The sequence below is a fragment of the Tenrec ecaudatus genome, chromosome 10 (genome assembly GCF_050624435.1).
Source record: "Tenrec ecaudatus isolate mTenEca1 chromosome 10, mTenEca1.hap1, whole genome shotgun sequence".
Taxonomy (NCBI): Eukaryota; Metazoa; Chordata; class Mammalia; order Afrosoricida; family Tenrecidae; genus Tenrec; species Tenrec ecaudatus.
This window is the reverse complement of record NC_134539.1, coordinates 76,668,887-76,695,031: the sequence shown is the minus strand read 5'-3', so window position 1 is coordinate 76,695,031 and position 26,145 is coordinate 76,668,887. Positions and strand designations below refer to the sequence as shown.

Below are 26,145 nucleotides of genomic sequence, written 5' to 3'. Positions count from 1 at the left end.
ACATTAGGTACTAACTGAAGCTATGAATTTGCTTCTTAAAAAGCTAATTCTTTTCCAACACAACAACAGCAACAAAAAATTCAGTAAGAATGGCATTGATTTACATTTCTTTCAAATCTCTCTTCATGAGTGGCTGATTAGAAGATAACTAAATTCATGTACTGTTATGGAGATGTGTCATGGGGGCGGGGGGAGGGGAGAAGCATGGTTTAATATCCTTTCTCAGAGATTCACACCAAAATTCAAGGCGTAGTGGCTTCTGACAGACTGGCGGACTGTAGACTCGGAACTGACCAGTGCGTTGTTTGTTGTCTGGTGCCCTTAGACTCCATTGGTCCCCTGGGCACCATGATCGGATCTTTCGCTTGTGCCTGCCTGTGTCACATCAGGCATCGATCACTTGGAAAATGTCGTTTCACTGTGTTATGTGGATCTCCCGGGTGTTGACACATTTCCTCACACAATTAAAATATCGCATTCATTAATAACAGCACTGCTAACGTGGGAAGTATTGGGAAACTGTCAAACTCACTGAGGTGGATGCAAGCCTTCTCATCTAATTTCTGCTTGAAAGCTTGAGTTTTGTCATCAGCAACAAATGATCTCTGTTTCCCTGGAGGTGACAGGCATGTTTCATTAAGGTTTGTGGGAATGGCTCTGGCAACCCAAGCCTGAGCCGCCCCGTTTCCTCTGCTTATTGTTCTCTCAAGTGAAAACCCTGCTCCATGAGGAAAAGGGCTAGTTCAGCTGGCAACTCCCAACTCCTCCCGACTTTGGGAATTGGCTTTTTCTGCTCCTGTAAGCTCGTCTGGCAAAACTTGTGTCACAGGCCCCAGCCCAGACAGACACTGAGAATGAGAACAGAGACCATGCAGTCTGGCGCCTCTGCTGGCTGGGTCCAGGCTGAGCCAGGCATTTTGCCCATCGTTGCTTTTTCATTGGCTATGCAGATGTCAACATGGGGAAAAGGCAAATCACAAAGGAGTTACACACTGGGCTTTCATACGCAAGGTCGGCAGCTCAAAACCACCAGCTGCTCTGCAGGAGAAAGACGGGGCTTTCAACTTGAGTTACTGTCTCAGAAACACACGGGCAGTTCTACCCCATCCTGTAGTGTCGCTATTGACTTAGTGGCAGTGAGGGTCATTATAAAATCATGTTGACTCAGTGTCTGTCTAAGAGGATCTTGGGTTTCCCTGGAGAGGGGTCTACAGGATCCTGTCTTGAGAACACCTCTGAATCAAGATTTCTCAGTCTTGGTGTTGCGGACAGGTGGTCAGCAGTCCTAGTAGCACCCTTGTCTTTCATACTGGACGCCAGACCATCACCCACCCCTGCCCGTTGTAATAGCCAAAAACTTCTGCTCTAGAAGGCAACTAAGTTTCATCTGTGCCCAGAATAATATATTGAGAGGGATTCAGGGACCACAATCAGCTTCAACCAAATGGTGTGCTAGGGTTGATTAACAATGTCTGCCAAGACGACAGGAGGAAGAGAATCAGCGCATGCTGGTGCTGATTAGTGATGTCTACTGCAGATACAGCAATAGAAGCAATAGTAAAGTTTGTCACCGTCACCTAGCAGATCAGCTATGTCTGCCGTAGATGCAGGCCATCGAGGCCCCTAGGGTTCTTTCTGTGTTCTGATTGGGTCCCCAGCTCCTGGCTGAGGAGGCTCCCTCTCAAGGGCTCCTCTCCCTATAGGTGTTCATCGAGGACGTTAGCAAGGAGTTTGTGGAGGAATTCATCTGGCCTGCCGTCCAGTCCAGCGCACTGTATGAGGACCGCTACCTCCTGGGCACCTCGCTTGCAAGGCCCTGCATCGCCCGCAAGCAAGTGGAGATCGCCAAGCGGGAGGGAGCCAAGTATGTGTCTCATGGTGCCACGGGAAAGGTAAGGCGATGAGTCCGGGGCAAAGGGAACGTGGGCAGAGGGAGAAGCAGGCCACTTTGCCTGGACCGGGCGGGACTGCTAAGGACAATGAGGACAATACATAGCCCCTGTGGTTTTAGGCTTTGCCTCCAGGACAGCGTCAAATGGTCAGTCTGGCGGTTGTTCACATCCACGTAAGAGTGATAGTGACCGCTAAGGACTGAGCGTAGCCGTGGGAGAGGCAGAGGCTCCGGACTGGGCTGTGGCCGCGTGAAGGGGTTTGACCTCATTCTGAGAATACTAGGATCAAGGCAGCATTCCGGACCAAGAAGGGCAGTGGTCCCCCCCACCCCACCGTGGGATGCTCAGGAAGGTGCTCTGAATCCTGGTGACTCCTGCAGGAGAGAGAACGAGAACACAGCTCTCTCTGAGCTTCTTTCTCAGGAGCAGGGGAGCAGGAAACCAGATGCAAGGCTGGTGGATTTGACTGATCCGGGCGCGTGAGTGCCGCCTCCACTCAGGCGTCTCGGTGGAAAGGAGGTTTGGGATGCTCTGAGCTGGGCTCAGATTCTGCCTCCTCACTTGGGGCAAGTGACTTCACCTTTGTGAGTCTCCATTTTTTGTCCGGGAAAGGAATATGCTAGAACGTATTGACCGAAAGGCCGATTCCGGCAGGTGCTCAACACCGGACTGCACCTGGTGTAGCGTGGATGGGGACCTGCCACACTGTTCTTGTGGGCAGAGGAAGGCCACTGGACTGGGAGGCAAATGACAAAGCCCCCCAGCCATCTCACCTGTCTGTGATGGAGCGAGTAGGGCAGTGAGCTCCCTGTTTCAGGAGACATTCAAGCTGAGCCAAGGGGATCCATTCAAGAAGGAAGAATACTCAAAGAAAGTTGCTCGTTAGGGTACCATCAGGACTGAAAACGGCCTGGTGGAGAGAATGGATGGGGAGGTGGGTGGGTTGTCTGGCCCTGGCTTGAGTGGTTACTCTCAAGTCTCGAACAGGCTCACTGCCACCACGTAGACCCAGACTTATAGCGACCCTATAGGACAGAGTAGCGCTGCCCCTGTGGGTTTCTGAGACTGTAACTGTTTTCAGGAGTAGACAGTCTCATCTCTGCCCCACGAAGTGGCTGATAGTTTTGAACTGCTGGCCTTGTGGTTCGCAGCCCAATGAATAACCCCCTAACTCACCAGGGCTCCTCAACTCAGCTCACCGCCATCAAGTCGACTCTGACTCATAGCGACCCTGTAGGATCAGGTAGAACTGCCCCTGTGGGTTTCTGAGCCTCTAACTGATTACAGGAGTAGAGAGCCTTGTCGTTCTACCGAGGAGTAGCTGGTGGTTTCAAACTGCTAACCTTGCGATTAGCAGCCCAAAATATAATCACTAGGCCACCAGTGCTTTAAAAATAGAAACAAAACCAAAACAACCTCATTGCCCCTTATCGCGACCCTGTAGGACAGGGTGGACCTGCCCCTGTGGGTTCTGAGACGACACTGTGGGAATAGAGAGCCTCATCTTCTCCCACAGAGCACCTGCTGACTTCAAACTGCTGACGTGACAGTTATCAGCCCAGTGCGGAGCCACTCTGCCTCCAGGGCTGCCCTCACCGCCATCGGGTCAACACCAGTTCATAGTGACTGGGAGAGGGTAGCACTGCCCCCCTGGCTTCCCGAGACTTGACTGTTTACAGGAGTAGAAAGCCCCATCTTTGTCCCACAGAGCTGCCGGTGGTTTCAAACTGCTGACCTTGAGGTCAGCCCAACTTGTAACCACTCTGCCATCAGGGCTCCTTCCAGGGCTCCGGGGTCTCCACAATGAGACTCCCCTGAAGTGCAGTTGGGAGAAGCGTGTGTGCTATGCCTCCATGTAGCCACCAGAGGGCACCAGAGACCCGTATGTGAGGCCGCGCTTGGCTTCTGCCATCCCCAATGGAAGAGGCTGGAGGTGGCTACCACCCCACTCTTGGAGGCCTCCTGCAGCTGCTTGGGGCCTGTCCTTGCAGGGCATACTCTAGCAGTGGGACCATCAAACTAAGACACATCAGCTTGGGGGCCTGAGAGACCAGTGGTGGGAAGGCCACAGTGGCTGGGGAGCCCAGTTCTGCCCTGGTCCCGGCTTTTACTTGGGGTGATTGTCTGCATGGCTGGCCCTGCAGAAGTGTCTGCAAGGGACACAGTGAGTGATGGGGAGAGCCACCCCAGGCACTAGGGTGCAAGAAGTTGGGGTGCTCCCCCACCCCCACCCCCGGCAGCAAAGCCTCTGAGACAATGCCAGCCCTCAGATTGGCCCCTGAGCCAGGTGGTGGAGGCAGCCAGCCCCACCCCCAGGGTCCTGGTGCCAGCCACAGACATACGCTCCATTAGGAGTCCCTGAGGGAGACAGCCTGGCGGAGGCCCTTGGGCATTAGGGGCTCTGGGAGACATTCAGGAAGAGAGAGGGCGCTAGTGATTAGTGCGCCGTCAGGAAAGGGCTTTCCAGTTCGCAGGGCGACAAGCCCGAGAGGCCTCTTGCCCAAGTGCCCCAAACGCAGGCAGCACATAGTACACAGAGCACCCCTCACTGTGCTGTGACCCCCTGACCCTCTTCACAGAAAGGGCCGGACACTGCGTGGTTCATCCAGGCCTCCTGCCTGCTCCCCAGATTTGGAAAACAGACCCAGAAATATGAGCCCAAGGCCCCGGCGGGGTGAGCTTTGTAAATGGCACCATCCGTATGGCTATCCCCGGAGCAGATGGGGACCCCGCCACCACCCCACCCCCACCGGCAGCCCCTCTGTTCCCGGTGGGTGCCGTGCCACATTTACATGCATCTGTACATGTGTCAGCATGTGGACACTCATGTGGGTGGCGGTGCACTACACCACCCCTCTCGGCACTAGGGGTGGGAAGGACGGGCCAGGACCCTTCCCTCCTGGCTGTAGGGCAGAGTCTGAACCAAAGGGGTCTGTCTGTTTGGCATCTGGGAGGGTCTCCGAGTCCCGAACAGATGGGTGTCCCCAGGACGGGCTTGAGGAGGCACAAGGCGCTTTTGTGTGTGGGAAACATGAAGCCCTGGGGGAGGGGTGGGAAAGGCTTTAACGAGAAATAGCGGAGTTGCCATCTTTGACCATGAGCTCTACCAAGCCAGCGCACGTCTGCTTTTTCGGACCGCAGCCGCTGTAGCAGGAACTGCCGGCCAGGGGTCAAGCATCACTGGCTCGTGCCTCAGTGTCCCCATCCCTGAGATGGGGAGGATGATGGAAGCACCCTCAGGGGCCATCGGTGGGTCGTGACTCTCAGAGCTCAGGCCACTGACCCCAGGGTGGCCTCTGAGGACGCCCTGCTGTTGGAGGTAGGTGACCTTGGCCCTCGGAGCACCCGGCAGGGTTGACTGTCCGCTGGTCCCGGGCCACACTCATGCTGCGGGCCCACGGCAAGGGCTGGAGCAGCCTGGGCCTGTCTGCGGCTCCAGCTCTGGTGAGAGAGGCTGGAACTGGTATTTCCTAGTCGCCTGACAAGACTCTGGAAAATAACATATTATTCCCACCGCTGCCCGGCTGCGCCCATGCAGTTTTCACAGTAGGCTGAAGGTCCCTCTGTTATTTCCGCAGCGCTGGAAGTCTCCCTCCGGCGCCCAGTGCGTGGGGAGCAGGCAGGATGCTGGCTGCCATTTTCGCGCTGGCAACATAGCAGGCCGGCTGGTGCTGCTGGGGGCGCCCTCTGGCCCTCCTTTCCCTCCTCCAGGTCCCCAGCATAGGCAGTGTGCTCCCGCAGATGCCTTAGACCATATTCACATCTCAGTGGGGTGCAGGACTTGGTCTCCCATTACAGCCAGCGCAGGCTCAGAGAGGCAGGGTGGCTTATGGGGGCGCAGAGCGGCCCCGGACATCTGATCAGCTCTGTGCCCGTGGGCAGGTTGCTCTCTTTCTCTGGACCTCAGTTTCCATGTCTGAGAAGGGAGGAGCTGGCAAACAAAGGGCCCCTCAACCAGCCTTTGTACCCAAGGAAGCTGAGGCTCAGAGAAGCAGCCACCCACGGCCTCCCAGTCCCCCACCACTCCCTGCATGACAGAATCACCCCGAGGGTCTCCCAGGGAGAAGCAGTCAGGTCTTCTTCAGACTGGCAGAGGTGTGGCCAGGCCTGGCAAGTGGGTGCTGAGGGGCAAGGGCTGCCCAGAGAAGGGGCAGATCTGGGTTCCTCGGGACTCCTGACACCTGGGGGCTGGCAGTGCCCAGACCCCCAGCCTCGAGTCAGAGGTAGAGCCACAGAAAATGAGGCCTCTGGCAATTAGCTCCAATTGCTGAGTGATCTCCCAGCGGGCTTTGCAGGCCGCCTGGGGTGAACAGAAAGAAGAAACAACTCACGGATCCCCCCCTCAAGTGGCGCCCAGGGCACGTGCCTGGACTGCCGTGTGTGCCCTGAAGAGGCCTCTGCCCCGGTGGAGGGATAGGTATGTGCACACCGCTGCACTCTCCCACATGCATGCCTGGGCACGTCCACCAAGACACAGGCTCCACAGATCCCCAGGCGCGCACCCCCTACAGACACACGTGCTAGCCTCGGCCTGGTATTTAGGCATGGACACACCCCAGCATGCTCCCAGATGTGCACACTTACGGCATTCCTAAGCCCCATGCACAGCCCATCCTACACCCCCATACATAGCCACACAAGCCCACCTGTCCACCTTGCCACACACCCACACATGCCACAAACCCACACGTGCCCACTCATGCACCGCTCAGCACACATGCTGGGCAGAGGTGGGCTGTGCTGCATGCGTGGCATGGCTCGAGACACAGGGAGCCCTGGGTTCGAGTCCTGGCAGCCCCTGTGGGCTGTGACCTCGTTAGTCAGCCTCTCCAGGAAAGCCGCTCTGTGACACGTGCTGAGAGTGAACCCCCCCCCACACTCCAGCAGTGTGAGAGTGAGTGGGAGGTGCAGCTGCATTGGCTCGCCAGCCTGAGCAGTCCGCTGTGGGGGTTGCTGTCAACGGTGTGTACACCCCACCTGTTCTGTGGGCCCTGACAGCCTGTCCTGTTTCAGGGGAATGACCAGGTCCGGTTTGAGCTCACCTGCTACTCACTGGCCCCCCAGATTAAGGTAAGAGATTTCCCTTCTCCTTCGGGCGTGGGTGCTGGGGTCTGAGACCTCAGGGAGGCTGCAGAGGCTCTAGGAGACCCCACAGGAGGGGCAGCGCACACCTGACTCTTCTCCCAGGGTGAGTGGTGTGCATCTTTCCCATGGCGCAATGGGAGACTGGATTCAAGAGTGTCTGGAAGGGCCGTTCCCAGGGGGGCTCATTTACTCATGTCTGCTGCCAACAACAGCGTCTCCCCACAGCCTTGTGCTCATCCAGAGGTGGCTGTTCGGGCATCTGGGGGTCTCTGGGCACTGAAGTAAAGGGCAGCAATGTCCTTAACTTCCCCGATCTGGACTTCTGGGTGTAGACCAGCAGGGTGCGGGGACGCAGTCCGTCAGAAGTCATGACCCCACCTCCACTCTGAGCTGCAATGCTCCAGCTCCTCTCTGGATGCCTCTGCCCTTCCCCCAACCCTGGAGCCTTCCTGGGTGACAGTCACCAGGATCTCTCACCACAGCATGCCCTCCAGGAGTGAGAGCCCAGGTGGGGACTGTCCCTGCTGTCCTACCTTTGAGCTGCCATCTATACCTACATGAAAAACAAAAGCTCACTACCATTGAGTTGATGCCAACTCCTAGCGACCGACCCTAGAGGACAGAGTAGAACTATCCCTGTGGATTTTCTAAACTGTAACTCTTTACAGTAGAAAGCCCTCTCCATCTCCCTATACATACATACATACATTCACCTATCCACCCACCTTTCCATCTATCTATCCACCCACTCACCCATCCATCCACCTATCCATCCACCCACTCACCCACCCATCCACCTATCCATCCATCCACCCACTCACCCACCCATCCACCTATCTACCCACCTATTCACCCATCTATCCACCCATTCACCCATCCATCAACCCATTCACCCATCCATCCATCCACCCTTCCATCTACCTATCCATCCACCCATTCACCCATCCATCTACCCATTCACCCATCCATCCACCTGTCTACCCACCTATTCACCCCTCTATCCACCCATTCACCCATCCATCCACCCATCCATCCATCTATTCATCTATCCTTCTACCTACCTAGCCATTCACTCAGTCATCCAGCCATCCACCTACCTACTCATTTATCCAGCCAGCCATATACTCTCACATTATCCACCTCCCACAGCCTGTCCACTTAACCACCCACCTACCTATCTACCCACTCACCCATCTGTCCGTCCGTCCATCCGTCCATCCATCCATCCATCCATCCATCCACCTCCCCAACCCCTCTGTCAGCCAGCTGACCATACCACTCATCCACTTCTCCACCCACCCACACCCCTCCCCATGCAGCCAGTCGCCTAGTCAGTAATCACTGGGTGCCTCAGGCCAGGCTCCGGGGGTATAGGCAGCGAGGCAGAGCAGCACTGAGCAATAGGAGCAGAGTGCAGACTGCAAATGTGAGCCCCGTGGGTCCTTGGCTACTACCACCTAAAAGCCTGGATCTATGCAAAGAAAGAGCCATCATTCATGCTAATGATATCCTTATATTTAGCCCAATATATCCAAAATAGCATTCCGTATGTAACCAACGTCAACGAGGCAGGCCCCACCCCTTCTGCACATGGCCTCAGAATCCAGGCTGTGTTGGACGCACAGCACAGCTCAGTCAGGGCTCAGTGGCCGCGGGCATGTGGCTGCCATGTTGGATGCGGGGGCCGGAGAGTGGGCTGCCACGAGGCAGGAGTGGGCTGCCACGAGGCAGGGCAGGCGACTTTGGGTGGAAGCTCAGGACACCTCCCTCCTCCATCCATCCTCCCTCCCAAGCACCCCAAGGGCTCTAAGAGTTTAGGTTTTTTTTTTCTTAATTTCTTTTAAATGACTCGTCTTTCTCTGCCCCTTTAACCAGCCAGCAGCTGTTGGGGGTGGGGAGTGGCCTGGGAGGTGAGCCCTAATGAGCTCTAATAGGCTATTTTGACCCCAAACACCAGGCTGCTGGGAAGCCCCTGACAGAGCTGCTTGTCCACTTGCTGCAGGCGGGCATTAAGGGCCCTTCCCCCGAGTTCCCACAGCAGCTTGGGGGGCCAGGGTGTCCAATTTCTAGACCTTTGTCTGACGAGGTCGACCTCAGGGGCTGGTGACCGTCCCCAGCCTGGGGCCCGGTCCAGGCACCGTCCACGCTCAGCCTGGGGTGGTTGGAGCACAGTAACGGGCCTGTCTTCGTACCAACTGGCTCCCACAACCAGTGCCCAGGCCAGCTCGACACCCCAGAAATCAAACCAGCTACTCTGTTTAAATGACACCCCCACCTGTCTCAAGTCATTGCCGGCAGAGGACGGGGCTGGTTGAGCTTCGTGGGTGCGGGCAGTTGTCCCTGCCCACCGGAGGCCAGCGAGGCCTATAAGGAGGAATGAGGTTGGCCCTCTCAGGGATTGGACTCCCCTGCTAGCTGCCTTCCCCCCGCCACGCAGAGCAGCTGTGGGGTGCAGAAAAGAAGGGAACAAGAAGAGAAGTGAGGGGGACTTATGTGGTGTCTTGGCCCCATCACCCAGAAAGAAGGCCCAGCTTCTGGACCCTTCCTTAGCTGCCAGCAGTGGAGGAGCCCTAGCCTGCCACCCAAGGGTGTGGGGACGCACTTTGCGGCCTGTCCAGTTCAAACCCTCACGTCTCATTTGAGGCGACTGAGCCCCCGGGGAGCAGAGACTCACTGGGGGACACACTGCCATTCAACCATGGAGCGGAGGCCTCTCCACAGGCCTCCCTCACCATGATGAACTGGCCCCTCCTCTGTAGGGCCGGGCCCCCCCCACCAGCAGCATCCCCCAGGAGACAGCAGGTGACCCTCAGGGGCTCCAGGGTGCCTTAGTGCTGCGCCAGGGGAGGCAGAGAAGCCAGCAGCCGGGCCTCTCATGCTGACCCCTTGCCTCCTGCCCAGGTCATTGCCCCCTGGAGGATGCCGGAGTTCTACAACCGCTTCAAGGGCCGCAACGACCTGATGGAGTACGCCAAGGTACCGCTGAGCCCACTGCCCCCCACCCCCAACCTCGGCGCCTCCCAGGGGCTCAGGGTCTGTCTGACCATGGCAAGAAACCCAGGACATATGCCCGTCTGATGGCAGGTTGAATTCCTGTCCCCACCACCACCCCCGTGGCACCCCTCTGTCCCCAGTTCAAGGCTCCCAGAGACATGGGTCTCAGTGCGGTCCTTCCTCCACCCCGGACTGGGCATCCCTTAGGGAGTACCAGAGGGTGCTGGGCTCACCCTCCCTCGTGGTCCTCCGCTGGGGTGAGGGTAGGAGGGGGTGCTGTGAGTGGCCCTCCAATCCCTTGGCGGCTAAGTGTCCCGGGCACGCTCTCGGGAACAGGTAGGCACGCTCTCAGGGCAGCGGAAGACAAAGATCTTTGTCACGGCAGCCATGGTGAAGTACAAGTTGCAATAAAACATATTAGAAGTTTTGCATCAAGATCCTTAGCCGCGCTCCGGGGTGGCTTTCTTTGGAGAGGCTCCGTGGCAGCTCTTGACAAACAGCCTCAATCAATCAGCCAGGGAAACGCACGGCGGTGCACACACCAGAAAATTGCTCGGGTTTTTAAATAGCAGTCACCAGGGCCGGCTGTGAGCTCTTGCTACAGCCAAGGTGCCGCGTGGTAGGGGACGCGGCGGGGACGCGGCCCTGCCCCTGCCGCCAGCATCCCATTAAGCCCGGGAGAGCAGGGAGGAAAGATCTTCTCCGCCATCTGCTGTTTTATTATGAAGAGGGGAATTTACAAGAGCAAGCCCATATGTTGCCAAACAAATTGTCAAATAGCAGAGCTATTAAGGGAGTGGAGATTGGCAAGGTGGCGTGTGTTCGCTCCCCTCCCGGCTCCTTGTCTCTTTGAAGACACAGACTAAGAAGCAGGATAAAGAGTTGGAGCCCCTGCCCCATCTGCATGCCCGGACCCTGAGTCATGGTTAAAGAGAGGCACGCTTGTCCAATAGGCTGCTCTGATCACCGACCATGAAGCGCTCCCTCAACCCCCCACCCCAGCCCAAAACAAAAGTGACTCCTGCCTTTTCCCTGTGAGGATGCATTTCAGGGGTGTTGGCTCCCCGATTTGGGGAAAAGGCACTTAGCTTCTATTCTGAATAATCTTTTGGAAACCTTTTGATCGGGCAAGTTTGTCAGAGAGGCTATCTCTGACTCCCTCTCCCTCTGGCTCTGAGCTCTGGGGGATGTGCGCACCTTCTAGAACAGAGGCTGTGCTTAGCACCCAGCAAATGACCTGCATCCCTGAGCAGCTGTGTGAGACTTGGTTTCGATTCAGAACCAGCCAGGATCTGAGCCCAGGGAGCCAAAAAAGTCAACGGAACTTTTAAAACCTCTGCTGCCACGACCTGTGCGCAACCATGACCAAGAGGTGCCACCAAGCCAAGAGAAAACAAACCCGCTGCCGTAGCAACCTGCAGGACAGGGTAGAACTGCCCTACTTTGAGTTTCTGAGACTAACGGTATGGAAACGGGAAGCCCCGTCTTTCTCCTGAGGGCCACACTGGTGGGTTCGAACTGCTGACCTTGCAGTTCGCAACCCAACTCAGACCCACTGCACCGCCAAGGGTCCTTGGTGGAACTCATGAAAAACATAAGTAGGCTGGATTTTCCATTCCCCCCACAGATCTACGGACCACAGGATAAACAGACACCCACACACATCCGTCTTTGCCAGGGTCACCAGTTACTTTAAAAACAACGCACAGCCACAAACAAGGCTACAGGGCCCAGCAGCAGCTGTCAGGCAGACTAGAGTCACCCTGAAGATGGTCTTTTCTGTCTCATCACAAAGAAGCTTTGCAGGGAGGGCCGAGAGGGGCTGGGAGAAAAAACCCTCTTGAGTCCTGGGACATCACTGTGGTTGACCCTGATGGGGAAGGGCTTCCAGTGCTGCCCATGACCTCTCTCCTACCCTGTCTGCTTATCTTGCTCCTGCTTGTCTTTTTCCTTTGGAAAAGAGACAGAGCAAGGGTGTTTACACACACACAAACCCAAAAAACCCAGAGCCTCAGGGAACCCAGACGATGCTGGATTAGCCCCATCCCCCGGCCTCCCAGCAGTGAGCACACGTATGTGACATTGACCCCGCTTTGCAAAGCACCCGTGTCCGCACACCTGGCAAACTGTGCCTGCAGAGAGCAGGGCGAGGGTGACCCAGGGCCACCTCATGTCCCCACAAGAGGCCCCAGTGTGGAGCAGCTTCTGGAGTGCGGCCTTCTCATCTACGTGTGTCATTTGGAGAAAAAGCACAAACACAGGGGAATTGTGTGTTCCCTTTGCAGTGAATCTGCTGCTAAAGCTTAAGAAGGGGGTGGAGAGGCAGAGGGGGGGTTAGTTTGATTTGTTTTGAAATGTGAAAGAGACCCACCGTAACTTCTGGAGGAGCTTGGGGGTGTGGAGGAGCGCGGTGGCCAGGCTGAGGCAGCGGGTCTTGGTCTTGGCAGCGGGCAGGCTGAGCTCCTGGTCCTGGGGCTGAAAGGGACTTAGCTCACAGGTCCCCATCTGGGCCAGTTAACTACTTGTTGGCTCATCGAGGAGTCCCTGGGTGGTGCAAATGGCCAAGCCTATCAGCCCAAGGGTTCTCAGTTGGAATCCACCCAGAGGTGCCTCAGAAGAAAAACCTGGCGGTCAGTTTCTGAAAGATCACAGGCGTGAAAACCTTACAGAGCGCAGGTCTGCACAAACGGGGGCCTCCTGACTCAGACTTGACTCATGGCAGCTGGTTTTCACACCCTCGGGAGAGGGGAGGAGAGGAAGGAGAGGGGAGCCCAGCCCAGTGAGTTCTGTCAGGCCCCGGTCCCGAAGGAAACTGCCATGCTTGATTTCCATCAGGTGTTTGTGAGGCTGGGCCTGGTCTCTAAGGCAACCAGCCTCATCTTTCCTTGCAAAAAGGCTAAGAGAGGTGGGTCTTCAACGTGCTTTAGGGCCCAGGGAGGCAAAACAGAATCGGAGCCATGCGTGAGGAAGGTGTGCGTGCGCGAGTGCGTGTCTGCTCCTCTAGGGGCCTGTCGTCTTTGTAGCGTCTTGAAGAGCGGCCCAGACGTGCACAAGCTGGAAGCTCTCCTGGCACTCGTCCTTGCCCTGGGGCGTCCAAACCACCCCGTGTGTCCCAGGCCGGGTGCTTTGCTTCCCATGCTGGCTTCACTGGTATGTGGCCCATCCCAGCCCCACAGGGTCACAGGGTCATGGTGCGGACCGGCTGAGCTGAGAAGGGCAGACTCATAGAATCTTCTGGAAGGAAAAGTTGAGACCAGCCATCCACCCCACACCCACAACATCTCACACACTGGGTCTTGCTGTTTCTGCCAAAGGATCCAACAATGAGGCCCTCCCTCCCTCCACAGGCAGCCCTGGGGAATGCAGGAGGGGGGCTCAGGGACACCGGAGGGGGCCAGCGTTTGGGGACTGCTTTCCACCCTCAAGTCCCCTCCAAGCGGTCTCAGGCCTGCCCTGTGTTAAATCTTACCTGCAGCAACACGGAATCCCCATCCCGGTTACCCCCAAGAGCCCGTGGAGCATGGATGAGAACCTCATGCACATCAGGTAAGGGGGCCCACCCACGTGTCCACCTTTCTGTCCATCCTCTGCCTGCTCGGCGTGGCCAGCCTTGGTGAGTGCCCCCCTGATCGCTGAGCTGGCTCCAAGGGGCCCCTATGGAACCTCAGGGCAGGCAGACAGGGGCCTGCCATGCAGCCCTCCTCCCCTCAGCCAGGGCTGTGATTGCAGCCCCCTGTGTGCCAGGAGGACGATAGTAGGGAGCTGGCCCTATCAGGGACATCCCAGGGGGCTTCCCTGAGGAAGTGACGTTGCGGTGGTCACCTTGAGGATGCAGAGGGGCTGCCAGGACTCGGGAAGAGCCTCGCAGCCCCCACTCTCTGCCCTCGAGTGAGCCCCTGCTGACTCCTAGCACCCCTCTAGAACAGGTTGGCACTGCCCGCGCCTTGGGGGTCCCGAGGCTGCAGCTGTTTATGGGAGTAGTCCCAGCTTCTTACTGCAGAGCTTGCCCCTTGCAGCCCCTTGGCATCCGCGCCGGTGCCTTGAATAGAGAGCCCGTGGGGGCAGAACCCTTGCACTGGGCGCCAGCCACCTTGCGCTCCCACAGCCAACCAGGGGGGGCCCCACTACCCCCAGCAGGGCTCCAGCTCTCAGGCTAGCAGAGAGAAAAGGGCAGCACAACTGGGGGCCACAGGGGAGCATCGGATGTCCCTCCCTACTGACGCCCCGTTGTTCTCCCCCTCTTCCCTCACAGCTATGAAGCCGGGATCCTGGAGAACCCCAAGGTAAGCCCCTGCCCTCCTCATTGGTGGCTTCACGGGGAGCCCTGCCCGGTGACAAGACGTCTCTGAGGCATAAATAGCCTAATTTGAAATTTCACGGGGGAAGGGTGTGGGACCCGGGCCTGTGTTCCCCACCCGACCCCCCTTTTGCCTGCCCTCCCCACAGCCCCACTCCACCCCTTCGAGGTCTCTAATTGCCCTCGTCCTGGTTGTCGGGGTGAATAGGGGAGGGGATAGTTCAGGGCAGCATGGAGGGAGAACCAGTCACTGTGAGGCGATAAAGAAGCAATTAGGCAGATGAGACACTTGTGGGAGGCGCCCAGCCTGTGCCCACCAGCTCTTGCTGCTGCCTTGATTATCATGGCTGGGGGTGGGGGTGGCACCGATTAGCGTCTCAGGACCCATTTGTCTGGGCGTCTGCCCTGCGCCCGAGGCAGCCAGCCCTGAGCCACGGCTGGTCCCTCGCCTCCCATGTTGGCCCAGCCAGGGCCGGCTGCAAGTTTAGGGTTTCTCTCCTGGGGCAGCGGGGGTTGCTTCTCATTGTATCACCCCCTGTCCACCATGGGAGGTGAGGTGGGGGAGGCAGGGTGAAGTCTATCATGGGAAGAGAGAGATCTCTTTGTCCCTGTGGGCATGTTCCCTGGCGCAGCCCCACAGCTCAGATGGGGGGCTAGGGGGCCCGGCTATTGGCTGATGTTAGGGCAGCAGTGTGCTGGGGAAAGGGGTTGGCAGCTGGACCGGCTGGTGGTTTGGGGAGGGAGGACAGTGAGAGCCCTTCTCTGGCTGTGTGAGCATTCTCGTTTAGGGGTGACGCACAGGGGCCCGGGAGCCATGGCCCAGTGGGCCAGCTGTTCAGTGAAGAAGTGGGGTGGTGCCCGGGTCACCCCATCACAGGAGTGCCCCTTCTCCTCTTGTGGTTCCCTAGCTGCCCATAACCCCAGAAGCCGCCTGGCCCTTTCCCCGCTGCCCGCTCACTGGCTTTGCCCAAACGTGTCACTCAGGAGAGCCCTGTACCCTGGCCCCCTGGGGGCTGATGGGCCCCACACGGCTGCTGCCTGCTGGCCACACATTTTTCCAGTTCATGCTCTGCTGACCCCACGACACTCAGGCTGGCCACCCCTAATTATCCAGTCAGTCAGCACCCAGGGGGCCGGGGCCTTGATCGGCACAGCCGGGCACGGCGTCCTCCTGGCCCCCAAACCTTCTGGAAAGCTGCATATCCGACCCCTCTCCCGGCAGCTGCAGCCCCCATCCTCACCCTGAGAACAGGCCACCTCAGGACTGGGGAGCAAAGCCGAGGCCAGGCCTGAGTCACCCCCCAGGCAGTACTGGGGACTGTGGCTTCAAGAGACCTTCCTGATAAGGTCCTTCCCCTCCCGGGCTGCCTGTCTCCGAAGGATAATCACATGTGAGAGCTTGTCTTTCCGAGCTCTGCCACCCAAACCGGACTCGAGGCTGAAAGGCAGGAGGACTGGGGATTGATACTCAGGCCCCAGAGACAGGCGGCTTGGGCCTGGGTCGCTGCTCTGATTCTTACGGCTGGGCAAGCCACTCGACCTGCCGTCCACTGCCCCATTCACAAAAACCAGAGCCACCGCACCGCCAGCCAGGAGAGCACACCACTGATCCCTGGTGCGGAGCAAGCCAGGCCCGGGCCACGGGGTAAGGCTATGCTGGGTGGGTATGGGCAGGGGGGAAGACTCTTCCCTACTAAGAGACACCCTGAGTCCAGTCTGCAAGGTAGGGGGTCTGTGCCAGCTTCCTGCTGGTCTAGCCATGGGGGGCCCCTGCAGCTCGAGGAGTACCCACAGAATACCCAGGCCCATGCCTGGCCCCCCGAGAGCCTGAGTTCTTTGACAGCCGACTTGTGTGTCCAGGCACCCACCCCCACCCCCCGGGGCACCTCTTGCTCCACCCGCTTGAGCAGCCCCGGCCCCCTGGGGAGGGGCTCAGGGAGACCATCCTAAGGGAAGCAGGGCCCCCTCCCCCGCTCCAAAAAAAAGGCCCTGAGACCTGCGGAAGGGAGGGTTTGCAGGCAGATGGCTGGGCCATTTTCTGCCTCCATGAGGGCTGATTGAAGGGCAATGAGGCAGCTAATGCGAAGAAAGATAGAAATTTACTTGCTTTAACTTCATAGGGCCCACAGTGAAAGAGTTCATTCAGTCGCCGGCCCTCCCTAGCTGATGGATGCATATACCATTTGTAGCATCGATCATGCCTCTACATCATGGTTTAGTTCACGGGCCATTTGCTCCCAATCTCTTCTTCTCGGGCCCTGCTTCATGCTTTCTTTCGCCCTCTCCCCTCACCCTCAACTCTCTCTCTCTCTCTCTATTTCTTCACTCTCTTCCCTCCCCCTCCGCACCCCCCTTCAACCAAAGATGACATTGGAAGTGAGTCCTCCCGCTGCGACGGATAAATAGATGGCATTGATACTCAGCAACGAACTATTTGTCATTTGAACTGGGCTTTTTCGGAGGGAGAGTAAAAAGGCAAGCGGGCCCGCGCCACCTCAGAATGCAAAGCAAAAGTTGTTTTATTTCTAGTTAGTTATTTAATCGGCGCCGTCAGGTGCCTGCCAGGGGTGTTACCCCCACCTCCCCCCCTCACACCCCCACCCCCCGCCACCGCCCCTGGCCGCAGCAGCTTCCGACTGCCACTGTGGAGTCTGGGGACTTGAATTTTCCAGAGTCTCCAACTTTGGTTCTGGGGCCGGCTCAGTTAAGTTATCTTAAAACCGACCAATAGTTAAGCTTCACGAGATTTTTTGTGGTTTTTTTTTTTTTGTAAGTCTACCGTGAGCTATATTGGTTTTTGTTTTTGTAAACTAAAGGCAAACCCAAACCCATTGCCGCCGCGCCAGTTCCCACTCACAGCAAGCCGGCAGAGGGTCCCCAAGTCTGTAACTCCTCCCCGAGGCTGACAGCCTCCCCTCTTTCTCTGCGGGCTCCTTCACAAGCTGGCTAGATGGGATCTAGTTGACAACAGCGCCTTGCAAGGCTAGATGGGATCTAGTTGACAACAGCGCCTTGCGAGGCTAGATGGGAACTTGGGGGGCCGTGAGTGAGGCAGAGAGAACTCGGAGGACATGCGGGGGAGGCTGGCTGCATACCTCAGAGGATGTGGTCAGCCTCGCTGACCTGTGTGCAGCCCCTGCTGGGTGGGCACAAGTTTTGCAACCACAAAATGAAAACGAGAGAGATTAAAAGTCTGGCAGGAGGGAGCGACCCGCACAAAACTGAATACAGACGGGCAGGCACTGAGCAGGTGGAGGTGGGAGGGCTAGGGGTCCTCAGAACATCCAGGAGAGGCCCACTGGAGACCCTTGTTTGAGTTAAGCCTAGGCTTGGGGTCAGGGGCGATCTCGGGCAGGCAGGGACGGGAGCGGTAGAGGTTCGGCCGTCTGCCACCCACAAGAGTGGCAGTGGCCTCAAGCTTGGCTCTTGTGGGCCCTGGGGCCTGGCAGAGCCCAGAGGGGCTTGGGGAGCCTGATGCCCCACTCACGGCTAACAGTACCCGCTCTCTGGCTGTACCCTGACAGCCTCACAGCGCCAGTGACTCATAGCTGCTAGGGAAGAACTCAAGACGCTGGAAAGGCCACTACCAGCTGGGCAGTCCAAAGACCCGAGGCTGGCCCCCACGCTGAGGCTGATGTGCAGTGTGACTGGACCAGCTGCTGCTCAGGATTGGCTTGTCTGTCTGTCCAGCAGAGGCATCGGGCCGGGGGCCCTTAAGGATCCCCTCATCTCCCAGAGCTCTATCATTGAGCTTGACTCGGGGCTCTTGTTCCCACCGCTCAGATGGAAACAGGCCAAGGGGATGCTGGCCCGAGTCTCACACAGCACTGGGCGCTCCATCACAGGCCCCCTTGGAGCTCGGGACCTAGGCAGAGCCAAAGGACTGGACGCTGCCGGTCAGCCCAACACTGGGAACTTCTCAGGCACTTTCTGGGCAGTCTGGGAGGGCTGGTCACCCTAGCGTCAAGCTGGCAGCTCCCTCGACCCCAGTCTGTCCCGTGAGCCTTCCTCCTTCCTGCCTGTGTTCTCTCTGAGGGTAAGTTAGCGGAGGACAATTGTTGCTTTCCCCAGGGCAGAAGGAACTTACCCGGCCCCGCAGCCTGGGGTCTCGACTCCCAACATGGGTGCTATTTTCCACCATTCTGAAACCTAGCCTGTGTCTGTTGGGGGCCCTGTGATGATGTGACAGGGACCGGGAGGGAACAAGTGTCCACCGTTCATGCTCACTTGGCGCTCACCTTTAGGCTCACAGTTACAGCGACAGGTACTGCCCCTTGCCCTCAGTCGCTCCGTCTGTATATGGGGTTTCTTAGAGCAGAAAAACGCCCCTACCACTCTGGGAGGGCACATAATGGTGGCAGAACCTGAGTCCCGCAGCTGCAGCTACAGCTTCTAGAAAAGAATGGGGGGGGGCAGTAAAGGTTTAAATTGAAGGTGTGGGCCCTGCAGTGCCCAGGCTGTGAGCGGTGGACTCGGGCAGCTGGGTTGTCGGTGCTCACAGGAGGGACTTGAGCTGTCCGGTCTCGGGCCCTGGTCCCCACAGTGGCAAGTGTCCAAGCCACAGCCCTGGGGGACCCTCCCGCGGGGTGGGATGGATTTGGAGAGTCTGGGGCAGCAGATGCACTCACTTCTCTTCTGCCGGGAGAAGAGGCCCATTTCCCAACACGCCCCAGCAAAAATATACATAAAGGTTGATGTGTTTTCAAATGGGCTTCTGCTTGGCTCTTCGCTTTTCTCCCTGTGAGTATTAACCCCAGGACCCCGAGGACGGCTCTGCTCGCCAGAGCACCTGCTGGGGTCACGCTCAGTCATTAGCTTTGCGGTCAGTGCAGAATAAGCCCCAATTCCCGCGCCAGCGAGGACGTGCGGGGCCGGCTCCCAGGAAGCCCAGGAACGCCGCCTCACCCCTCCAAAGTCACACTTTTTCCTGCCTGACTTGTTCTTCTCCTGCTAGTCTACCTCCAGCTGTGGGGGCGGTGGAGAGAAAGATGAGATCAAGTTGAGGGGAAAAATTGTCTGATTTCTTGAGCCCTTTGTTTCCCTGGCCCCCGGCAAGCAGGGCTGGCTGGGGGCTTGGGTGGTGGGCGGGGGGCCCTGCCAGCCCGCAGGGACGTGCCAGCAGCCCCTTGGTTCTGGAATGGGGACAATGGACTGGCCACCCCATCTCCAAACCTCTTTCTGCCCTCTGCCAGAACCAAGCACCTCCTGGTCTCTACACAAAGACCCAGGACCCAGCCAAGGCTCCCAACAGCCCCGACATCCTTGAGATTCAGTTCAAGAAAGGTAAGTCTCTGCCCTTAGCTCCTTCCCCAGCCCCACCCTGTGCCCCCCTCCCAAGTTCCTGAAAACCAGAGTTCAAGCAGTGTGCCCAAGGCTCCCCGCCTCCCCTGCCCTGGACTGGGTGACCCACGGGGAATCCAGAGGAAACATCAACAGCCCACCTTTCTGGTTCCTGAACACCAGGCTCTGTGTGTGTGTGTGTGTGTGTGTGTGTGTGTGTGTGTGTGTGTGTGTGTGTTTTCTAGTCCCCATCCAGCCACTTGCCCACTGAGGGACAGTAGGAGGTCACTCAACCTCCCTGGGCCTCAGTGCTGGCATCTGTAAAGTGGGAATAAAAGGGGGCCTGCTGCCTGTAGTGGTCCTGGCTGGAGAATGCAGTCTATGTGAGCAGCAGCCTGACACTGACAGGGCCCCAGAGAGTGGCAAGGTTAAAGAGCCAGCCCCAGTGGCCACTCTGACCCCGCACCTCGAGGTCTGGCGGCTCCCAAGGCTTGCTGCCTCACCCCACCTTGCAACCCCAGTCACAGCTTCCCCCGCACGCCTGCTCCCCCTAGCAGGGGTGGCCATCCCAATCTTGGTCCCCTTTCACGGCCATCCCCAGGGAGGCCATGCTGGCCTGGGTGCCAGCCCCAAGCCAGGCACCAGGAAGCGCCTGAGTTGGAAACGTGGCCCTGGAGGCTGGAAGTGCAGGGAAGGGAGGCTTGTCTGGTAACAAGAGGAGCTGGCCCGAGCTCAGAGGGGTACTCAGGGTTCAAGGACAAAATTTTCCAAGGAGGCTGCCGAGAGAGAGAGAGAGAGAGAGAGAGAGAGAGAGAGAGAGAGAGAGAGAGAGAGAGAGAGAGAGAGAGAGAGAGATCAGGGCAGCTTCCTGGAGCAGGAGTGGTGCATCTCGGCCTGAGGTTGGGGAGGAGTTTAGAGGAGACAGAGAGCATCCCCAAGGCCAGGCCAAGAGATCGGCCTATCACCCCCAAAAGCAGCTCTCAGGAGGGGCTCCCAAAGAGGCAGGGGGTTCAGAGCAGGTGCTCCCCACGTGACAGCCTGTGGGCCTGCTGTTGGCTGGGCTTGTGGGCACCAGGCTGGAAGGTCTTTGGCAGGTGTTTATTAGCTTGGTGGTTAGCAAGCGAGTCAGCCCACGCAGTCATGAGGGAATGATGCACATCAGGATGGAGCACTGCCCAGACCTGCGACATCCCCGGGAACCCCTGTGATCCATAGGGTGTCTGGGGACTGATTGTCAGAACTAGACCCTCAGTCAGACCTTTCCTCCTAGTCCATGTCCATCGGGAAGCTCCGATGAATCCTCCGTGCTGGAGCTCCGTGGGGCTCAGGACGCAGAGGCTTTGCTGTTTGCACGTAAATAATCTGTCTCTCTAGGGCCTGGCCCAGTCACTGGGCCTCTTCATGGCTCCCCTCCATCTGCTCGGTCCCTGGAGTTTCTCACCACTCGGGGGCCAAAGGGACCCCGAAGACAACTGCAGTTCTGTGTCTGTCTGATGCCTGTTGGTGGGCGCGGACATGCTTGGGCATCGTCTCTGAGAAAACGGAGGGGGCAGGACTGGGTGGCACTCGCCTCTCCCAGCAGGTGCCCCAGGCCCCGGGAGAGCGGCTGGGACAGCCCCGGGCAGAAGGGTGTCAGAAGCAGCCCTCCGCTGAGCCAGACCAGCAACGTGATCCATTTGAATGATTTACGGACCGTCTGGAGGAAAAACAGACACAAGAAGCCTCCCCTGACGACTCCCCATTCATCCGCTAGTTAATTTATTTGAAGTTTTAATCTAATTATTAACTATTTTAAAGGCTAAGAGGCTTTCTCCACAGCAGCACCAACAATGCCCCGCCCCTCCCGGGCAGGCCCCCTCCCAGGCCCTGGCGACAGCCCATAATGGGAACCGAGAGGGAGGGGGGGAAAGGCGAGGGGAGAGGCAGAGGGGTGGCGAGAGGGGCTTAAGGTTCATTATTGGGCAGACTTACATTTAATAGCAATTTACAACCAAGTTATAAAACCCCTGGAAATGGGGGTTAAGAATGGGGAGGCTGACAGCGCCTTGAGGGAAGCCCCTCCAGGCGGCGCCTGGCTAATAAAGACTGGAAAGGCGCTATTGAGCCGTGATTGGCACCTGATCGCTGGCTACATGGTAATGAGCCGGGCAGATGGGTGGGGGATTAGCCGCCAACTTTGAACAGCTTTTCTTTGTCACTGTTACAGCTCTCTTGTTAGTCCCCTAATACATTTATTGCTCATTTCACACCGCTAGAGAAAGTGCCCCTTGCTATTCAAAGTCAACCCCAACCCACCCATCGCCCCCCACCCCACTTGACATGGCCCTTCCCTTCCAGACCAGCAGCGGCTGCCACCCCAGACCCCACAACTTAGGATTCAGGGACAGTCCCCCCCACCCCTTACCCCAGCTGGGGCGGGCACCATTTCACCACATCAATCAGATGGTGGGGTGCAGGTCTGGGGTGCAGGGCTCGGGGCACGGGGGTCTGCCTGACAGACGTGGTAGATGCCTGTGTGTGTGTGTGCATGTGTGTGAGTGTGTGTGCCTGCCCAGCCACACCTCGGCCAGGCGGCTCCCGGAGCTGGTGGGACAGAAGGTGCTCCGGGGTAAGACAATGGTGGAGCGTGAAATTCAATTAGTTCGGGGCCTGGTTCCAATTACACAGCCCCTAAATGCAAAGGGGGCAAAGAGAATGGGAAGGGTGGGGGAGAGCGTTTTTATTGCCTTTTCCCTTTCATTCTGGGGGGCTCTCTCTGCCCCTTCTCCATCCCTCGCACCCCCCAGCAGGCCTCAACCTGCACAGGGCTTTTCAAGGAGTCACTTGGAGTCCATTTCTGTCACATCCATTTAAGGCATTGCGGCGGAGGGGAGAGGGCGGGGCGGCGGGCGCTGGCCTCCTCCGCCAAGCTTCGGCCCAGAGGCCCACTGCCCTCTCCTCCTGCCCCCAGGGGTCCCCGTGCAGGTGACCAACGTCAGGGATGGCACCACCCACCGCACATCCTTGGAGCTCTTCATGTACCTGAATGATGTCGCGTGAGTTTCGGTCCTACCCAGCCTCCTGGGAAACCCCGGTGATGGTCACCACCTGAGGCGTAAGGGTCCCCTCTCCTGTGTCCTCAAGGTGGCCTTGACCATTGGCCCTGTAGGGTCTCCCAGACCAAAGGGACTGATTAGACAGGGGAGTCCTGGGGAACCTTTGTCTAAATCCCTCAGTCTCAGAAGGCATCCGCCCCAGATGTCTATGCCTCCCGGGGACGGTCAGGGAGACAGCCAGATCTGCCAACCCCCAGCAGAAGCAGAGATGCTCAGAGGCTCAGGCTAGCACTTGACAGACATGGCAGAGTGGCATCCTTAGCAGGCAGAGGGCCTGAAAGGAGCAGATTATGCCCACTGGGTGGCCCAGACATGAGCCATGGTGGTTGGCGGCACCAGGGATGTGGTTCTAGGTGCTCTGAGTCTGGGGCCCTGAGATGGAGGGTGGCTCTGGGGACACTGCCAGGCTCCCTGGTGGCGCTGCAGCCAGGGTAGGCATCCAGTCCGAGCCTGCGGCAGCACCTGATCCAGGTGGCATTCTCTCGCACAGGGGCAAGCACGGTGTGGGCCGCATTGACATCGTGGAGAACCGCTTCATTGGGATGAAGTCTCGAGGTGCGTTGGCTCACCTGCCCTGCTGGGGGAGCAGGGCACCAACTCTCAGACCTGCCCAGGGCCCATGCCAGGTCAGATGGGCACAGTCTTCAACTCCCCTCCTGCTGAGTGAGGATGAGAAGCCCTTTGCCAGGGACTTCCCAAGGGGCTGGGCCCAGACGTTGTTGGGAGGAGCCGCCAGCATCCCCAAGAGACTGTGAGGAGAGGGGAGGCCACAGGCCAAGCCTAGAGGTCAGGCTCTCTTGTGTCCCAGGCTGGCTGGCAAGGTTTGGAGGCGGACCGTGCCGGGCTGATTTCGTGGTCATTAGGCTGCATTGAGGAGGCCTGAAGGGCAAGGCTGGAGTTCTGCCAGCAGTAGGCGCTGTGGGCCAGCTCCGGACTCTGCCTAGGTCTCCCCCACAGCGTGGACGGGCACCTCCTTGTCTGAGCCCTAGGTTGCCCAGCCCTGTGTCCACCTGTGGCTGGGTCTGGGAGAGAAGAAAGCGACTGTCCCCGTGCCGCATACTTCATTGCTCGTGGTGACCAGGGCCCCACAATGCCCTTGTCCATCTTCGCAGGGCCTGAGCCCTCAGACCCTGCCTACAACAAGAGGACCAGCGGTCACCACAGCTCTGCCAGTTGTGATACAGCAACTCAGTGGCCTTTGGGGGTTTTGAGAAGTGTGAGGTAGGGGGAGGCAGGGTGTAGCACCCCTGAATTTGACACCTGAGCTTTTTAGATTAATTTAGAGTTGAGGAGGAGGGGTGGACCCTGTGAACAGCCAGTGTTCACATTGCTTTGCATTTAAATGGTAACACAACCAGATAAGAGCAGGTCAAGGGAGGTGGGTGGGGTGTCTTTTTCCCCTCTGGGGTGCTTTCACAGAGATGCTAAAATCCGAAGGAGCTAACAAGCCCCTGATTTCAGCTGCTTCCAAAGGGCAGGGAGTAATGCGGGAGCAAGATCACTCTGGGCCTCAGTTTGGGGGCAGGGGCATGGACGTGGGAGTCGGCTGGCTCACCAGGTGCTGACCTGTCTGGGGGGATCTGGCAGGAAGGGCTGTGGCTGTTGTGGCCCTGTCTCGGGGGGCTTTTTCCCTCCACACTAATTGAAACTCCCTCTGGAAGGCCTTGTCGTGAACAATATTACTAATTAGCTGCTCCCTTTTATCCTTGCCTACCTTTGTCTCCTGCGTGCAGTATTAACGTCTGATCAAGAGTCTTTTGTCTAAACCTGCCCTTGGGAGCAGCACAATGTAAGGCCTTCACATCCGTGCTGGGAGGGACCTTGGGGACCCAGGAGACCAGCACCCTCATTCTCCTGAAGGGATAAGGGCACGGGGGCTCCGGGTCAGGGTCACAGGCACGGTCGTGGCAGGGCTAGGACTGACACTCAGGAAGACGTGGAGCAGGCACCAAAGGGCATGGGCTCCAGACTGAGGCTCACACACGTGTGCAGTGGACAGGGGTCCTGGTGGCACCTGGTGGACATGCTCGGGAAGGACGTGGCTGTCTGCTCTCTTAAAGGGTTGCCTGGGAAACCTTGTGGGGGGTTCTCTTGACTTCTCTTGGCATAGACTGGGCAGCAAGGGCATTGGGGCCCGAAGGAGAGAGCCAATGAGCAGCGGTCAGCCCATGGGAGGATGCCAGGAAAGGGCAAAAGCAGCTGTGCCCCCTGGACACAGGTGTTAGCCTGCCCCTCCCCTGCCCAGGAATCATTTGTGCCACTCTCTCCTGTGGCATGTCAATGTGGTCTCTAGCGTGTCAGGCTGCCACTGCTAAAGGCCGGGGCGGCTCACATGGGCCCATCCGCTGCTTTCCCTGGTTGGAAGGAAAGGGGCTGGTCTCGGGTGATGCACGAACTACATGGGCCGGAGGAGAGTGACCATAGAAGCAGACCATGAGAGGTTGTGGGGTCTAGTGGGATGGGGGGTAGACTCCGGAGAGAGTGGTCTGGAAGCATAGAAGGTACCTGAGCAGGCCTAGGAATCGCGGGGCAGGGGGTGTTTGACAGGCCAGAGGCCCCCGAGACCTGGGGGGACTAACGAGCTGGTGGAGAGGGTCGAGGTTTGGGCGTCAGACTGAGTCCTAGTCTCGGTTGTGTCACCATGAGGAAAGCAGTGAGCCTCCCTGAGCCTCAACTTCCCCCATCTGTGAAATGGACCTTTTCAGGAATGGAATGTATCACAGCAGGTGCCACGCCTACCTTTTCCCTAGGATGGGGGGCCGGGGAGCACGTACGCACCACAGAAGTCAAAGCCCTGACACAGCACTCCGCCCTCCCTGCCCACCCAGGAGCCCAGCGTCCACATCACCCAGATCCCGAGGGTGGCTGTAGGGGCTCTGCCCCTGCACGCGGAGGTCTGTCCGAGGCTGTCCCATCTTCGGGCACAGAAACCGGGATCGGACTCCCTGGGCCCGCGGCTAGTTGCTTTCCTTCCCTGGCTCCCCACTTGTCAGAGGAGGGCCCAGGCTGAGTGAGCTCTTCGTCTCCCTCTGAGAGTTCTGACTGGCCCATTCTGCTTGGGTTGAGGGGTAGGAGAAGAAAGTTGCTTTTTTGACTTTAGAGAGGTGCCTTATTTTTCTGTCCGTACCCCCAAATCACTGGCTGGTGAGAAGGAAAACGTGGGGGTGACTTAGAGTACCTGTGGAAATGCGGGGAGGGTCTCCCACAGATAAAGTTTTTTTTTTTGTTTTTTTTATGAAGTGCATGGTAACGGGAAAGTGGATAATCACCCATTACATTGAGGCAGAGGCAGGAAGTCGCCATTGTCCGTGTCTTCACATACAAAGGGGAAAATGCCATTTGTATTGATTTTACAAAGCTCGTAATTGAAATTCGTTAAGGGCCTGTTTTGTTTCATTTTTCTCGGGGAGGGGTGGGTGGGCAGGGAGTGGGGCAACTGAGTGCCCTGGCCCTGGGGAAGCCCGCTCATCAATGCTGGGGGCCCAGGGGTCAGAGGGGCAGG

At 58.0% G+C, this 26,145-nt stretch overlaps 1 protein-coding gene across 1 annotated transcript in view; it reads left to right on the top strand.

Annotated features, from left to right (window-relative positions):
• ASS1 (argininosuccinate synthase 1) overlaps positions 1–26,145 on the top strand; it is a 52,395-nt gene that overhangs the window by 8,574 nt on the left and 17,676 nt on the right. Inside the window, exons 5-12 of the mRNA XM_075560631.1 lie at positions 1,704–1,892; positions 6,906–6,962; positions 9,879–9,953; positions 13,447–13,517; positions 14,224–14,254; positions 19,461–19,551; positions 22,499–22,583; positions 23,134–23,198. Coding sequence (XP_075416746.1) covers positions 1,704–1,892; positions 6,906–6,962; positions 9,879–9,953; positions 13,447–13,517; positions 14,224–14,254; positions 19,461–19,551; positions 22,499–22,583; positions 23,134–23,198 — 664 coding nt within the window. The remainder of the gene's footprint in view (positions 1–1,703; positions 1,893–6,905; positions 6,963–9,878; positions 9,954–13,446; positions 13,518–14,223; positions 14,255–19,460; positions 19,552–22,498; positions 22,584–23,133; positions 23,199–26,145) is intronic.